The 18,309-nt window shown below is 35.7% G+C and overlaps 1 protein-coding gene across 1 annotated transcript in view; it reads right to left on the reverse strand.

Annotated features, from left to right (window-relative positions):
* Window positions 1-1,070: 1,070 nt before the first annotated feature.
* Window positions 1,071-18,309, reverse strand: part of calcr (calcitonin receptor) — a 180,135-nt gene continuing 162,896 nt past the window's right edge. The window contains exons 18-22 of the mRNA XM_030148203.1: window positions 17,447-17,507; window positions 17,216-17,282; window positions 13,704-13,922; window positions 12,178-12,219; window positions 1,071-1,656 (exon numbers count right to left, since the gene is read on the reverse strand). Of these exons, the coding sequence (XP_030004063.1) occupies window positions 1,435-1,656; window positions 12,178-12,219; window positions 13,704-13,922; window positions 17,216-17,282; window positions 17,447-17,507 (611 nt within the window). The 3' untranslated portion in view covers window positions 1,071-1,434. The remainder of the gene's footprint in view (window positions 1,657-12,177; window positions 12,220-13,703; window positions 13,923-17,215; window positions 17,283-17,446; window positions 17,508-18,309) is intronic.

Genomic DNA, 18,309 nt, shown 5'->3' on the forward strand with positions numbered 1-18,309 from the left:
TTATTAGATATAACTGTGATAAAATCTCTCTCTCTCCCCTAGCTAACAGTTGGCTAGTTACAATATTAGAGTTGTTAACTATTACAGTTTGATAATATCAGGGGGTTATCACAGTTATATCTCATAAATCAAACTTAAATACAGTGATATTAATATATTATTACTTTATTGGCTCAGTTATTACATTTGCAAAGATTTTTTTTTTTTTTTTTTTTTTTTACCAGGCCAATAACGTAATAAGTTATTACGTTGTTGCCTAAAAGTTATTACATTATCAGTTCAGAACTTTTATTACGTTATTGGCCAGTTATTACGTTATGGGCCTATAACATTTTAAAAATGGCAAATTTTTTATGTTATCGGCTGTTATTACATTATCGGTTGTTATCACATTATTGTCTTCTACACAGTTTTTTCATGGTTGTTCATGGTAAAGAGTTGTTTGTAAATGTAGACATTTTCATAATGTCATTTTCCTTTTTTCAATCTAAAACAGAGAAAAGTTTGGAGTTGACATTATTTCTATATTATTGTTGTATTTCAAATTTCATCTTATTTCTTGCACTTCAAAAATTCTATGCATAATCAAATATTTTAATGTGCGTTGTTTTTATATTTATTTTTATTTTATTGTATTTCTCTCAAATTTCATTTTCTCTTGATGTATAATCAAATCTTAATGTATTTTAATATTGTATTTTTTCAATCAGTGTGAAGCACTTTGGGCTACAATTTCTGTATGAAAGGTGCTATACAAACTAGAAGCACTCGGAGAGCGCAGACCTCCGCCAAGGCTGATCAGTGGCCCCCCCCCGTGGGCCCCCCCACACCGATCACCACCAAAATGTAATCATTTCTTCCTTATCCCATTTCCAACAAACCCTGAAAATTTCATCCAAATCTGTCCATAACTTTTTGAGTTATGTTGCACACTAACGGACAGACAAACAAACAGACAGACAAACAAACAAACAAACCCTGGCAAAAACATAACCTCCTTGGCGGAGGTAATAAAGTTTATTATTATTATTATTATTATTATTATTATTATTGTTAGTATTTGACTGGTCCAGCCCACTTCAGATCATACTGGGCTGAATGTGGCCCCTGAACTAAACTGAGTTTGACACCCCTGGTCTACATCATCACAAGCCTCCGTCACTCAGTTTAGCAGCTTTAAGGAATCATCTCTCGTTTCATCCTTAACATCATCATCGTTCTTGTAAAGAAGCTGCAACAGCAACATTAAGTACAATAAAGTGTCCGTCTTGCACTTAATCCGTCTCTCTGTCAATGAGCTCTTTCTTTCCAGACCCGTATTATCGTTCTGCGTTCGCCTCTGAGGTTTAATCACTGAGATATGGCGGGAAAAGCAGCTTCAGAGTCTTTTCTCGTGACGCGTCTCCGTTGCTTTTCGTCTTTATCCTCCTCGGCTCAGGCGTACGTCTCTCCTGTTTTTAGCGCCACCAGTTCGGAGTCGTCCGTGTGGCGTCCGTTTAAGTGTTCGCTGTTACAGTCGTGGTGGTACATGAAGGCCGGGACCTCTGTGATGGACGTGGCCGTGTAGGACGTGGAGCGCATGGAGCAGTGGTCCTTTCTCCTCTGACCCCACTGCATCTTATACTGCATCCACTGTCTCTTCAGAGCTGCCTGCACCTACACAACACACACAAACACACACAAACACACACCGGACAAAATATTTACTCTAGCAACATTGCATGATGATTTACCTTCTTTAAGAAGTTTGATAATCCTCTCCTTTGTTTCAATTGACATCTCTTTAGTTGGAGCCATGATTCATGTCGGTCCACTTGGTACAACAGCTCTCCAAAGTGTGATCACTCCTGTTTAACTGCAGACCAACGAGCAGATCCAATCTGATGCTGGTGTTAGTTTTGGGAATGGAAATTTACAGGGTGATTCCATAATTTTCTCCGCATAATTGAGTGATTCCATATTTTTTTCCTTCTGCTTGGTCTAAAAAAGTAACCACATCTTTTTTTCTTGATTTCTTTTGGTGTTTCTTAAAGCCAAAAAGTTGCCATTTGAAATGACTTTAGTTTTGTGTAATGTCTGTGATCTGCTTTTTTTCTACAAAATTAAACAACTGAATGAACATCCTCTGAGACTGGTGATTCCATAATTTTTACCAGGGGTTGTATATTAGTGGCTCTTATTGAACTGTTTTAACCCATAAAGACTCAGTTCTACTTTTGTGTCTGTTCCCAAATGATTTTTTCTCCCTATTTAACCTTCCTTAAGTGATTTATCACCATTTATTCTAATATTATCCTCTGTATTTTACATGTTTCACCATAATTCATTTAATTTCCTATATGTAATTTAGGTGTTCATGAACTCAGAGTAAATTCAAAGGTTATTATATGAAATCAGAGAAAACTGCAGAGAAAAAGACCATTTTTCAGTAAAATCTATCATTAACTGAACATAATCCAAGTGTGTCCATCCACTGTCATTGATCCAACTCCATGGGTTTTACTGGTGAATCAATGTTGTAGAGGTAAGAACTCTGACATTTAGCACAGTTTGGACTATAATTATCCAAAAAGCTGTTCCTCAGTGTTGCGTTTATCCGATGCATTTCAATGCACACTGAATGTAGCACAGTATTCAATAAAGCTGATTAAAAGCACAATGACTCATTCATTATTCATTATCAGTCATTATTTGGAGTCAGTCCATATCTGCTAAAACAACCCTTTGACAAAACATTGAAACATGTTGGTTTCACTGATGATGCATTCAACAGAGGTCAAACCCAGAGTCATGGCATAGAATTCGACAGGAATAACTCTCATTATTATCACCTCGCTGCATCAATTTCACACAACGAACGCATTAATAAGCTTATGAACCAAATCCATATGATGACACATTTCATGATTAAGTGACATCGGTATAATCCTGTGTTTAGCTTCTAATGTAATCAGCAGTTATGGTCCTGTATCATCCATCCATCAGAAAATAAAAAAAATATATATATCCAGGGAATTTGGAACCAACCTATATTCAGGTAATAGATACGACGGCGTATTAGGGAGACATAAGACAATAAAAACACTTGTCACTATGAGAATAAAGTTGTAAAATATCAAGATAAAACCCATAATTTTAAAACAATGAAGTCGTAGTTTTAAAAAAAAATCTTAATTTATCAAAAATAACATACTTTTATGAGATTAAAGCCATAATATTATGAGAATAAAGTTGTAGTCCAAAAAAAAACAACTCATAGTTTAACTCAAATAATGCCGTACTTCTGTGAGATTAAAGTTTTAATATTTTGAAAATAAATTTGCAATATTCCGATAAAACCTCATAATTTAGTAACTGTAAGCCTTAAGCCTTTTTGATGACACAGTTTCCGCTTACAGCAAATGCAACAAGTGAAGCAGCAACTTTCGCTTCTGTTGGACCGGACGACTAATGCTAATGTGTTGATAGTGGGCGGGGCTAACAGGCTCAGTATTCTGTTGTGCGTAAACCCCGGATGAAAGTAAAAGCTCATAAAATGTTCCAAGTTCTCCATTATGTGACGAGTGGGTCTTATTTTTATAAATTATGATGTTTTTCTACCTGTTTTTAAATTACGACATTATTCTTGTAATATTATGTTTTTTTTCTTGAAATACTTCGACTTTCATCTCATAAAAGTAGAACATTATTTTCGTTCAATTTTTTTATTTTTTTTTTAAACTACAACTTTACTCTCATAATATTACAACTTTATTCTCGTAAAATTGACTCTTTTTGGATTTGACTTTATTCTCATAAAATTACAAGTTTTATCTTGATATTTTACAACTTTATTCTCGTAGCGACAAGTGTTTTTATTTTCTTATGTGGCCCTAATACGCCCTCGTAATTAGATCCTTCTCCTTTTCTCTATTTTTAAGTTCAGTAAAAGTCTAAGTATCAACTAACACCTGAAAAGTATCAGTCAAAAGCAGAGAAGCCTGTGTTTTTATGTTCTACTCTCTTTCATTTGACCTCCGGTGCCAACAAAGCTGAACAAATGGAAGTGACACCTAGCGTGTATACCTGCTGAGGATTCAATAACCTGAGAAATTTCATTTTCAGCAACCACCATTCATACCTTGATGCAGAAAAACACCACAACACTCTCACAGTGGGACAGAGAACATTAATAATGTTTTGCAGTCGCCCTTGTTGTTACCTTTAATCAATCTACGGTACCACATTGAACTTACCTACTTTACTGACAAGCATTGAATGCATAAATATAATCAGTATCTTTTAGGATTCAATGATGTAATAAGTTAGAAGGGCTGTAATGATTGTAATGAATATTTTTATTTTCTATTCATCTGCAATGACAGAAAGTATTAACATTTAACCCTATAAAGCCTGAACCATTAAATCATTGACAGAAAATTCCAGTTCTTCGAAAATGGAGCCTTTATTGGTCCTTCTGAACAACCAAATATATTTTTTTCAAATATCAATTTCCATGTATGAGTTTTAATTTTGTACCATATAGGGATGGGAATTGAGAAGAATTTAATGATTCCAATTCCATTATCCATTTTGCTTATTGATCCGATTCCTTATCGATTCTCTTATTGATTCTCATTGGAAGATGGAATAAAAGAGTACAAATGGGTGTGTTTGCATTAACTGTCTTTTATGTTTCCATCTGCACAGGAAATATAACATGTACAGTATGTACAAATAATAATAACAGATGATGCCGGGCCCAGTTTGGGGGGGTGGGGTGGGGGCACCGTACAGTGAAAGTGAAATTTAAGGTGCTTCACTAATTCCTCTATGTCTCCAGTTGTTGTGCACCTCATTTCCTTTCCCCTACCTTTGTAAACTTTTATATGAGGGGGCAGGACGTTTGTTGCCCACACCAGAACTGGGCTGGTGTTCACTCTGCTGCTAGATTCAGAAGCGTCATTAAGTAGTGTATCAAATGCGTGACATTGCTGTAAATGAATCACATGCTGTGGACAAATGTTTGAGCACATTGGAGGGATTTCACCCTTTTAAAGAAATGGATGCAAGTGGCCCTGGTGTCATCTTTTTATGTGAAATACAGCCATACTTTAGAGCATGTCTGCCTCAATGCCATGTTGGCTACGTATGATCTGACCAAAACAATGCAGTGTGTACGTGACGTCATCACGCATGTACAATGAAGGCAGAATCGGTAAGCAGAATCGTTAAGCAGGCAGCCAAACGATTCTAAGGAACTGGTTCTCAAAAAGCACCGGTTCTTCATTCCCATCTCTAGTATCATATTTGATACATCGGGTCTCAGTGCTCAAATATTAATATTTTTGAACAAACAAAAACATAATATAACACAAACATGTTTAACAAATTGGTAATTCCTTTTCAAAATGGGCAAAGTTCTAATGACAATGACAATTTAATGACAATCAAACATATGGCCTGCGGGCCAAAACTGGCCTGCCTAAGGGTCCAATCCGGGCCGTGGGATGGATGTGTGAAATACAAATCAGTCATTTCAGTTCAAGTTCCACATTCAGCCCAGTTTGATGTCAGGTGGGCCAGATCACTAAAATACTATCATAATAAGCTACAAATACTGACTCCAAATTCTTCTCTTTGTTTTAGTGTAAGAAAAATGACATGAAAATGACATTTACAAATTATCCTTTGACAAAAAATGTGAATAACCTGAACAAATATGAACATAAAACATCTTAAGAAAAGTAAATGGAATTGTAACAATAATCTGCCTGTTATTAAATATTTTGTGTATATGTAGATCCATTGTGATCTGTCAAATATAATGTACATGTGTAAATGATAAACTCAGATATAATATTGTAGCATGGCTTTGAGGAATAGCAGGAAGTTTGCTCGCTTAGACCTTTAAAAAAAGTCGTTTTGTTGTATGTGTGTTTTGTACATGTTCTGTTCTGTTCTCTATAAAAACAACAATTCCTATTGTTTAGACATAGTTTTTGCACTGCTGTAAAAAAAATCAATAAAAAATAACTGAGAAAAAAAAGTCAAGGAAGTAATAATAATAATAATAATAATAATAATAATAATAATAATAATAATAATAATACATCTTTTTTATATAGCGCTTTTCTAAGTACTCAAAGATGCTTGATCAATGTTTCTTGTGGAGGAAAAATGATTTTTTGCTGATTCATTCTGTCTAAGCAGTTTGTCTAAACTTTGTACTTGTCATTCTGATGATGTTAGACTCTGTACTTGCTATACTGAGCAAATCAGTAGAATCTAATCAAAACCAGATACTGTAGGAACATGTGATGGAACTTAGGTAAACATGTTACATGACCAGCACAGTATAAAGGCTGTTTGAATCTGTGTGTCTGTGTCCAGTCTTAGCAGACTGGACCCTGTTTGCAAACAGCGAGACTTTATCTCTGAATCTGTGTGTTCATCATTGCTGCTTATTGTTGGCTGTTCACTTCAATTTGAAACATCATTTTGTACTAAAATTTAAAACTCTACAAGCTCATTTTTGTCACCGTGAGGTTTAGGCCCCAACATTTCTCAACAGGGGCGGTGGTCGGGGGGCGTTTGGAATGAGAGGGGGGTGCTGAGACCAAAATGGGTGCCGTTAATCTGTATAAGTATCAATATTAAGCAGCATGTTATGTCAATGGCAAATTTCTATCCGCCCCCCTGCAATAAGGTATGTTGCAGCACTTATTGAGCAGCCCCGCCCCCACCCCAGTCTTCGATGGTAATGTCTGTTTTACTTTGTTCCAGCCCACTTGAAATCATATTGAGGTGAATGTGGCCCCTGAACTAAAATGAGTTTGACACCTCTGGTTTAGAGCAAAGGGATCAATCTACCTGTATATATATATATATATATATATATATATATATATATATATATATATATATAAAATTACCAGTCACAAATTATTGATTCCATTTGTAAATAACAAAGGCATAAGGCCTCTGCTAATAATTATATATAAATAAATCTGTTAAAAGAGCAACGACATTAGAAACAATGGATCAACTGCATCCTTGGTGTGAACCCATTTCCTAAAACAGAAACAGGAGACACAATGGCCCAGCAGTGAAATATTCACTATGCTTTACTTTGTAACATCCAAGTTCTAGTGTAGTTCCTGCCAGTGTATTAATGCACAAAGATCCAAAGATATAAACGTTGACACTAATTGTTCTAATGAGATGAAGGAGCAGTCAGCGTGCACAGCCTCCATGTAGGACGTTGTGCTTGATGTCACAAATACAGCATGAGAGCTATTTGTCTCACTGACCTAACACTACAATGGAGCCATTGAAGAAACAAAGCAGGTTTGTGCAGTTTGGCCTTGAAATCAAAAAAACAATCTGAACCCAGCTCCAGAAGCCCATGTCCTGATTAAAGGGTCTGAATCAGTCATTATACGAGTGAGGAAAACAAATCTTGTCATTCCCTTATTGGTGACATCTAATGTGTTAGTTCGGCCTTTATTTCTGACAAAGAAGGCATACCCACTCTGTTTATAACACTGTTTGTGTCGTTCGGGTAGACACTTTTCATTCCATCTACTCATGTTCAAGCTAATAAGTGACCCATTTTCCAGGCTGAATGTAAAAACACAACGCAGCGGGATGCAACCCATGCTGAGTATTTAAATATGATCTGAAATACCTCACTGCAGTCTCATTGTTTTGGTACATTTACAGTTTAAGTTGCTGTTTAACCCTGGAAATGCTATATTTGACTAATAATTCTAACATACCCACACAGTCTGACGGTCTGTTCCAAATATCGAATTCAGTCTGCTACTAAGACTATGTTCAGACAGCAGGTCTTAATGCACTATTCAGATTTTTTTGTGTGCTCGTTCATATTACAAATTAAATGCGACTTTTATCCGTTCTTAGTATGAACTGAATGTGACCCTGAAGTGACCTGCATGTGCAAAAAGGTCCTAATGTAATACATGACGCACTGTGTTTACGGAAGTAAATATGGAGGCATCTCGTATCGGTGTGTGTGGCATTGATGAAGTTCATCTCCAACCGTCAGCACCATTACAGTCAAATAATTTAAGTAGAAGATTAAAAAAGAGCAGAGCCAGGTGTTTTGCTCTGGCCTTTTGTGGTGCAATGGCTGCTACGTCTGTACAACAGAGTATTTGGATGCGGAGTCGGAGTCAGGAGTGGTGGGATAGTGATGTTAGCGGCTTCACTGACACAGACTTCATTCATAATTTTCAAATGACAAGAAGAACGTTTAAATATATCTGTGACCGCCTCTCCATAACACTCTCATGACAAGACACTCATCTCTGGCGACCTATATCTGTTCACAAGTGTGTTGCAGTTAGGGTGGACTAGCATTTCAGTGACAAAAAGGTCGGATAAATGCGACCTGGCCGTTCACGCTGACGTCACATTGCAAAATATCCGATATGTATTGGATTTAGGACCGCATATGAAAGTGGCCTGGGTTGGATTTGAAAAAATCGGATTTGTGCCGTTCAAACTGTCTTTAACAGGTCAGATACAGGTCAAATAGCGGCAAAAAATCAGATTTGGGCCACATTTGACTGCAGTCTGAATGAAGCCTTAGACTCTGGCTGTGTTACTGTTCCATATACGATAGAGATTAATCACTAAAGATGATTAATGACCAAAGATGGAACATTTTACAAACCACCTGTTGAACTTCTGTCCCTGTAGCTAATATTAGAGCCCTGAACTGGAAATATAGACTCAAAGGGAAAATAAATCCAAACATAAAAAACACACGTACAACTGCGTACAGTGTTGGAGTTACTTTGAGTTCTATGTTTAGATATTTTTAATGTCTGAAGATGAAACTTACATTCACTTACAACAAGCGATGAACTGTTCTGAAACGTCAAAGTTCATGTAATAATAATAATAATAATAATAATGATAATAAACTACAAAATAATAATAATAATAATAATAATAATGGATTAGATTTCTATAGTGCTTTTCAAGGCACTCAAAGCTCTTTCCATTACTGATTCATGATTCATTCACTCTCATATTCACACTCTGGTGGTGGTAAACTACATCATGGCTGTCCAATCATTTTAATACCTCACCTCAGAAACATGTTGGGGATTTCTTCAAATTCACAAATTCAGTCCTTATTCATTCTTTTAAATTAGAAGAATGACACTCCCCCCTCTCCTTTGGCAGATGGATATGTGATGTCATGTTTTTCCTTAAAATTAAAAGATTAAATATACATTGAATGGATCAATGGGGAAGTTTAATGTGTTATGGCATCCTCTTATTTCTTATGTAAAACAGCTGACAATGCACTTTGACTCTGGATAGTGTGTGTTGTGTACAAAGTGATTGGGTAATTGCATAGTGGAACCCTATATTTATTTATTTATTTATTTATTTATTTTTTGTGGCATCATATACCTCTGCTGTATGTCTCAGTGCCTTACTTTTTGTATGTTTGAAAGACTTAATAAAAATACACTGATTAAAAAAAAAAAAAGAAAAAAGAAAAAAAACAGTCCTTATATTGACTTGGACTTACATTCAGTTGGACCCATTTGGCCAAATGTCAAAGGTCAAGGTTGCTGTGACCTTCCTAATCCTTTTTTGGGCCATAACTCGAGATTTCAGGTCATGTTGCTATAGAATGGATAGTGGATGGATCTGAGTGACCTCAAGGGTGTTTTTAAGTGAATTACCTGAACCCTCAGACCTAGAAGAACATGTCAAACACCATCTGATTCAAGAGAGACTCAAGTTTCATTTAGTTCATTTAAAGTCACTACTTTATATTTGCTTTTCCTCAGACTGGACAAATTTACCAGAAATTAAGGGAAAAAACACTGCCGTAAAAATGTAGTGATTGTCACTCAGACAGAGACTTTCAGAAGTGTTTTTTTTTTCATATTTAGAAAGTTGAACATAGATGATTTAGACTTCCAAATGAGTTATAGTTTATTGTTACTGCTGGAAAGCTCAGAAAGTTCACTTTACCTGATGTTTTAAAGCATATTAGTAGGGTTAGTAATTCAACAATTGCTAAATTTATCAGAAAATCACCAATTTAGCAACAGATGGTGGCTTGTCTTTGACAACTCTACAGCATAGAATATCAACCTGGAAATATGCTGTTGCCACAAAAGCGTGCCATAATAGCTTACACAATAGCACCATCATTTTAAGGTGAAATTCTGGGAACCATGACAGTTAGTTAGTGTTCTGTAAATGTATCATACATTATTATTATTTTTATTATTACTATTTTTTTTTTCCCCACAGTGTACAGGATGTAACCGTTCTCTCTTTTTGCATAACCCATTATAGTACAGTATAGTAGATTAGGTAAAAATCATTCAAAATTGGAATAAAGCATGAAAATTGGCACAAAGGTATATTCTCTTATGTCCTTTCATATAAAAGCAAGACATACGTAATTCAACACCTATGATGATTTTCAAGATGGCCGCCACTGAAAAGTGAAATTATCAATATCTTAGCTCACAGAAAGCATAAATGCATGATCTAATAGTCTAAAACAATGTTTTCTAACCTAAGGAATACAATAAATACTATGGAAGCCCATTCCCCCCACTGAAAAAAAACAAAAAAAATCCCCATGGTTAGTCATAATTATGACTATTTATCTCATAATTATGACTTTTTATCTCATAATTATGACTTACCATGGGGATTTTTTTTTTCAGTGGCAGAAATGGGCCTCCAAAAAACACAGTGGGAATAATATATAAAAACTTTAAGTTGATATGAATATAAAATAGTTTTTTGGCATCACTGCCTTTGGAAAACCTATATGCCAATACAAGAGCTCTAAAACATGTAATAAATAAGTAGTTTATCAGCATGGTCACATCTCTCAATATCAATTTCATGTGGTACACAATTTATCCTATGGAAACCCAAAATGTTTTCAGTGAGTAGTTTGTATCCTATAAGAAAATGTACCTGTGTGCCAATTTTCATGCTTTATTCACATTTTAAACAATTCCTGCAAAGTCTGACTAAATCTACTATACTTTTAGGAAAACCTTCCGTTCAATCACTCTACACTTGGTATCAGAGTGAACCATTCCACCACAACAGCCCACAGTTTCCTGGTTTTGCATTAAATTTGGCCCTGATTGCAACATCTTCACACTCTCAGCACCTCAGCTGATGTGACATAACCTCCGCTGCGGTGAAGATTTGGAGTCGGAACGGCCACAAAAGCATGTCAGCTCACATACCACACATTGCGACCTGATGATGAAGGACATGGTGGTATTTTGTGGCATGCTTGCCATGAATCGGGACATGCTGAATCTCATTTCTGGCACACTAAATCACACTAAAGCGTATGATAGTACAGGTGCTGGAAGGTAGAGTTTAGCTTTGAAACCTGTTGTACAATGAGTCTACAGCACCATAGGGGTCCCCACAGCACCATTAACCCCAGATCTGGACTTGAATAGAACCTTTGAAGTGTTTGAACCAAATTAAAGATAGTTGGAGGCAGACGGCAGCAGACAGACGGAGAAGGGCTGACAGGAGAATCTGAAAGAAGAGTCAATTTCCAGCTGGTCTTGGAAACCACAGCGTCATTTATAAACTGACTCTTACTCTTCACCTGACATGACCCTTCTGTTTTCACTGCCGCGGCACTAGAGGAACTCAGAACAGACAGGCTGTGATGCTTTATAACCTGTTACAGTTGGACTCTTATACAAATGCAGCGTCTGAAGAAGTTACAACTATTTTACTCAACTTTTCCCTGCCAAAAAATAACTTTGAGCCTGTGTTGGACATTCATGGGTCACTTGTTAAAATACTATCATGTGCAGGTAAGATGTGAGAGACTTGACCTGAAAAACAATATACAAATGTCTTGCTTGACGCACTTCGATGCCTTATATTTAATGTCATAAGCAATAATCACTTCTGCTGCTTCATGACCAGGGAACCATGAGAACGACCTCCCTAGAACCATGTGCAGGTTGACCTTTACAAAAGGACAGTCCCTCAAAACTGCTGTAGTTTGTCATGGCACTCGAAATGGTACATTAGTTATTCTTTTATTTACATGTCACTACACACTGAGGCAGAGCCATTCCATGACAATAAGTCCATTTCAGAAAAATATTTAGATAAAATAAATCATGTCAAACTCACCTCTCCATTGAAGAAGCAAAATATTGTTGCTACCAGTAAACCCTGTAAAAACAAAACAAGTGGACATAGTTGGAATCTTTTCTATGTTATTTTCAAAAGAAATGATCAGAAATGCACAAACTTTTTTAACTCCTATGTTAAAATGAACAAAGAGGCAGTGAAAGTTATAGTCCTACCCAGCAACTATATCATAATCTGTGGTTAATTTATTTGTCAGTTGCTAATAAGTAAGTATATGTAAGTAAAAATTAGCAAATAAAGTAGGGCTGTCAAAATTAACGCAGATTAATCCATCATCATGATTAATCTGATTAAAAAATTTAATGCAATTAATCCATCGTCAGCACAGAATGACTCTAAATGTCTCTGGCAATGCATTTCAGCCAGTTAGCGTTGTAGAGTTAGCATAGTAAAGTAAACGTAGTAGAGTTAGCATAGTAGAGTTAGAGTAGTACAGTTAGCATAGTACAGTTAGCATAGTAGAATTAGTGTAGCACAGTTAGCGTAGTAGAGTTAGCGTAGTGCAGTTAGCATAGTGCAGTTAGCATAGTACAGTTAGTGTAGTACAGTTAGTATAGTACAGTTCGTGTAGTAGAGTTAGCGTAGTAGAGTTAGCATAGTAGAGTTAGCGTCACGCATGCACAAATGGGCAGTTAATCTGATAGTGACAGGCAGCAGAACCAACCCATAAAGATGGAGGACACTAAACAGCATGTTGGCCCTCTGGATGGAAATATAAGGAAAAAAAAAAACCCAAGATGGAAGCTGTTTTGTTGAAACTGATGACGGTGTTTCATTAACGCATTAAGTCCATATATATTCCCTTCTTTCTTTAGTCTGTTTGCTCATGCAAAATGAAACGCGATTAACATAGATTCAAAATGAATAATATTTAATCGTGATTAATCGAAATCAATCCACGGCAACCCTGTGATTAATCTGATTAAAAATTTTAACATTAATTTTGACAGCAATAAAATACAGATAAGCTACAGTTGAAATACTAACACAAACTTCCCATCAGTGCCATTAAAGTGGATTTTATACATTGGTCCAAGTTCTTTTTAATTGCATAAACATTTAAATACTATAAATTACTCAACCCCTGCAAAGTGGGTATGAATACAACTAAAATGTCTGAAATCCTGGAGCAAATGAGTTAAGGACTAAACAGGCCTAAGTGGTTTTATGAAGAGCAATTCAGCAGCAAATCACGTCAATCAGATGCAATCACAGTAGCTTTATTTACTTATTTTTATAGTAACGTACAAGCAACAAAATGTCTGAATGTTAAGACAAAAAAAGAGTGTTTATCATTATGTTGTGTATATAGGATTTAGGCCTTAAAATATAAGTACTTTTTGTTAAATATTCCCATGACATGCATTTGTTACAATGCACAGACTGTCCTCCTTTCCTTGTTTAGATACAGTATCTGCAAAAGCACATAAAGTTTCCGCCCCCAGAGACTGCTTAGTGAGACAGCCCAACCTGTCATGTCAATGTGAATTCAGTTGGGTACACACCTGGTAGTGCATAAGTACGTGCATTACGTATTCATAGACCTCTCCAGCCAGCCGGTTCTCAGGTCTCCATGGAAGAATGACAAACTGTATTCCCAGCAGAGGCACCAGGATCAGGGTGGCTCTGACCGCCTTCATGTACATGTTGGACTCAGCACGATGGGTGTCTCTCAGCTTGGTCACCAACACTCTTATAATGTTGAGCAAAAAGAAGAGATTCACCTGCAGAAAAAAAACAGAACATCTTTAACCTGTTTTATATGTGTTTTATATGTGTTTCAGTCACAGGGGTTAGATTATGGAACAGTCAAAGCAAAGTCAAAACACAAAGCAGTTTAACCCATAAAGACTCAGTGATACTTTTGTGTCAGTTTTCAAATGAATTTTTTCTCTCTATTTAATCTCTGTTAAGTGATTTATCACCATTAATTATAATATTATCCTCCGTATTTTGCATTTTTAAGTGAAAAAAATCTGGTATTTTCCTATATTTTATTCACTGATCATGTAGATCGCAGGTGTCAAACATGCGGCCCGGGGGCCATATCCAGCCCGCCAAAGGGTCCAGTCCAGCCCATAGGATGAATTAGTGAAATGCAAAAATTACACTAAAATATTAACAATCCTTTTAGTTCAAGTTCCACATTCAGACCAATTCAATCTCAAGTAGGCAGGACCAGTAAAATATGATCATAATAACATATAAATAATGACAACTCCAAATTTTTCTCTCTTAATTGATGAAGTGATTTCCTGGAAACCCCACATAAGTTATTTATAAAAAAAAGTTGCCAAATATGTTGGTGTGATGAAAATATCCAGTCATGTACTTAATGGAAGTGCTTTACCCACATTGTATCATTCATTTGTCACGTCTTATATTAATCATTGGGTTGAAATTTGGGGGAATTGTTATAGGACAAATTTATTGCTATTGATTAGCCTTTAAAAAAAAGCTATTAGAACTTTTCACAAAGCTCACTATAATGATCACACCAACCCACTTTTTCTCCAATCAGTAGACTTAAAATTGGTGGACTCGGTGGATTATAAAACAGCACAACTCATGTTCAGGGCATCAATAAAACGTCTTCCAGGTAATATTCAAAAATGATTTAAAAACGGAGATTCTCAACATAAATTTAATCTTCGAGGTATTAATAAATTGTTCCAACCAAAGGTAAGAACTACTTTAAAATCAATGTGCATCTCAGTAAGGGGAGCAGTACTATGGAATGGTTTAGCAGATGAATTAAAAGATTGTGCAAACATTTCTCAGTTTAAAAGACTGCTTAAAAAACAAGTAATGAAGAAGTACTTGGAGGAGAGACAGTGACATTGATGCCCTCAACAGTGTGGGTCCCATTATGGGGAGTGGGTGTAGGGTCAGAGTGTGTCAGGGCCTGTTTATGTTCCCGTCCTGTGAGGATGTGTTACTGTGTTGCTCTGTAATGTTCTGTATTCTTTTGTATTGGTGTAGTGAGATGTTTTGTGATGGGTTGTGTGGTGTGAGGGGTTGGAATTTTAAAAGCAATGCTTCTTCCATCCCCTTTTCAAACCATGTGTTTATCAGTTTGTCTAGTTGTCATCTGTTAAGTGTTGAAATAAACATGTGAACGATGAACGACGATTTCATTAAACTACGGTAGCAGTTTCCTTCATCAAACGATCAAACTGTGATCAGACTCTGACATGTATTGTTCTCCATTTTGATGTGATGTGTATTATCTATGACACAGGTGTCAAACATGCAGTCCGGGTTGCCAAAACCGGCCCGCCAAAGGGTCCAATCCGGCCCCTCGGATGAATATGTGAAATGCAAAAATTATAATAAAGATATTAACAATCAAGGATGTGAAAATCATTTTAGGTCATTTCAATCTGAAGTGGGTCAGACCAGTAAAATACAATTATAATGAAAAACACAATTTTTTTTCTTTTTTTTTTTTACTGTAAAAAAAGTAAAATTACACAAAATGTTTATATTTACAGACTATCCTTTTACAAAAAAATGTGAATAACATGAACAAATATGAACAATATAAAATTTCTTAACCCGCCGGTATCCGGGTGCACTTTTTAGGCACACTTTGCACTTCTCATTAAAAAACTCCATATTATTTTTCACAATTTAAATAAGGTTAGAATTCAAAAATTGGTCATTTGTGCATGATCTTTAAAATTCTGGCCACCAACTAAAATTTGCACATTGTAAACAAAAGAAAATTACAAGACTAGCATCTGTCTCCCAAGTGTGCCTAAAACGCACTATTTCTTCCATTATAACCACTGTTTTTGATCTGAAAGCCATTAAGGCATAAATCATACTTTTACAGATATCTGGGCTTCATTTGAGAGGTGAGGGTCGAAATTAATTTATTAACGTTGTTAATGTTGCTGGTAATCATTGACATATGCCAGGCTGCAAAAATCTAATAATATGTGATCCAATTTTTATGTAGTATTTTGAAAAAACAACATATTTTGTGTTTTTTGCATAAAAAATATGTAGTGACATCATGATGAAAAGAGATCATTTAAAAGGTTAAAAAAAAAATCTAAAATGAATGATTATTTGATATGTATGATTAGGGCTGACCTTGGTTTACAAAAATAAAATCAAATTAGAGCAGAAAAATAAATCAATATATAATATTTAATAGTTGTATTTATAGGTGTGCATTTTACACACACTTAGTGACAGATGCTAGTATTTTTGAACATTTGACCATTTATCGCCAAAAATAATAATGCAAATTAACCAATGTTGGAGTTAATCATTGACATATGCCAGGCTGCAAAAATCAAATAATATGTGATCCACTTTTTATGTAGTATATTGAAAAAAATTAGTTTGGTTTGTTTACATTACAAACACTGCATTTAAAGGGTTAAAAAATGTAACAATTATTGAGTATTTGGTATTTTTATTTACGGCTCAAGTTGATGAAATAGAAAAAAGTGTAAAAGAATTAAAAACAAACTGTATGAAAAATGTTTTGACATTATTCCACAAATGTGCCAAAAAGGCACACTTGGTGCTTAGTAAGGGCCTTACTGGATGGGATACTGGAGGGTTAAAAGACGTATGTAGAATTTTAATAATATTCTGCCTGTTACTAAATATTTTGTGTATTTGTAAATCCACTGTGATCTGTAAGTTGTGATGCACCTGCATAAATGATAGACTAAGGTGTAATATTGTTAAAACTGCACTTATTTTTCTTAAGAATTTTCAGGTTGTTCATATTTGTTCATGTTATGTTCAAGTACGGTTTGTAGATGCAAACATTTTCATTACGGAATTTTACTTTTGTCACTCAAAAACATAGAGAAAACTGTTGTGTTGACATTATTTATAAGTTCTTAACCTATTATTTATATTATTTGACTGGTCCGGCCCACTTTAGATCATATTAGGCTGAATGTGGCCCCTGAACTAAAATGAGTTTGACACCCCTGATCTATGGGTTTCAGATCTTTGTTTGTGATCATACTAAGACGATGAGACTTACAAGTAGCGCTGCCACTATAGGACCGTGGATGGCGTAGAGCAGTTGGGTCTCTGCACTCATCCAACAGCTACAGAGGGAAAAACAGATCAGTCAGTGCTGTGTTCTGCCCAAAGTACACACCAACACACACGTACAAAAACACACACGTGTACAACTCTCTGCCACACACAGACGAGCGCATAAGTAAACATCTCGTGTTTATTTGCACAAGTTTCATGGAACATTACTCACTTGTCATCGAAGTACGTCTTCCTCGCCACGGCATGGATGGATGCAGGCACTAAAGGAAACCCTTGGACAGAAGAAAGATGGCGGCCATATGAGGTCTTGAGTGAAATTACAGAGTCATTTTACAGTTATGCAATGAAAAAACAGGCTCGCTTTGTCATTTGTTGAGTAAATGATTGACTACCTACTTTAATGCTGCTATAAGGCTGAAAGCGTTTATCTCCCATATTTCACTGCTTTTGTTTTTTCTCATAAATCAGTGTCACGCTCACTCGTTTCTGTAGATTCTACAAATATTTAACCCAAGGAAAGCATTAGCAAGAGCTTGGGACTTAACGTTATAACCCTGGATCCTTAAAATATCAGCAAAACCTCATGAATCATGTATATATGTTTATTAAAAGGGCTATATGCAGTATTTCTAATTATAAATATACAGCGTGGGGAAGCAAAATTTACAATGAACATTTAGTTGTTTTTTCTCAGCAGGCACTACGTCAATTGTTTTGAAACCAAACATATATTGATGTCATAATCATACCTAACACTATTATCCATAACTTTTCACAAACTTTTGTCCATATGAGTAATCAGGAAAGCAAACGTCAAAGAGTGTGTGATTTGCTGAATGCACTCGTCACACCAAAGGAGATTTCAAAAATAGTTGGAGTGTCCATAAAGACTGTTTATAATGGAAAGAAGAGAATGACTATGAGCAAAACTATTACGAGAAAGTCTGGAAGTGGAGGAAGCAACAAAAAACGTACCAAAGCTATTATTAACTCTTTCGGTGCCAGACAGTTAAGGGGCTAATAAGCCTTAAAAGTGCCACAGAATTTGGCCGTTTTTCAGTATTTCGCGTCGTT

This window comes from Sphaeramia orbicularis, chromosome 11 (genome assembly GCF_902148855.1).
Source record: "Sphaeramia orbicularis chromosome 11, fSphaOr1.1, whole genome shotgun sequence".
NCBI classification, from domain to species: Eukaryota; Metazoa; Chordata; class Actinopteri; order Kurtiformes; family Apogonidae; genus Sphaeramia; species Sphaeramia orbicularis.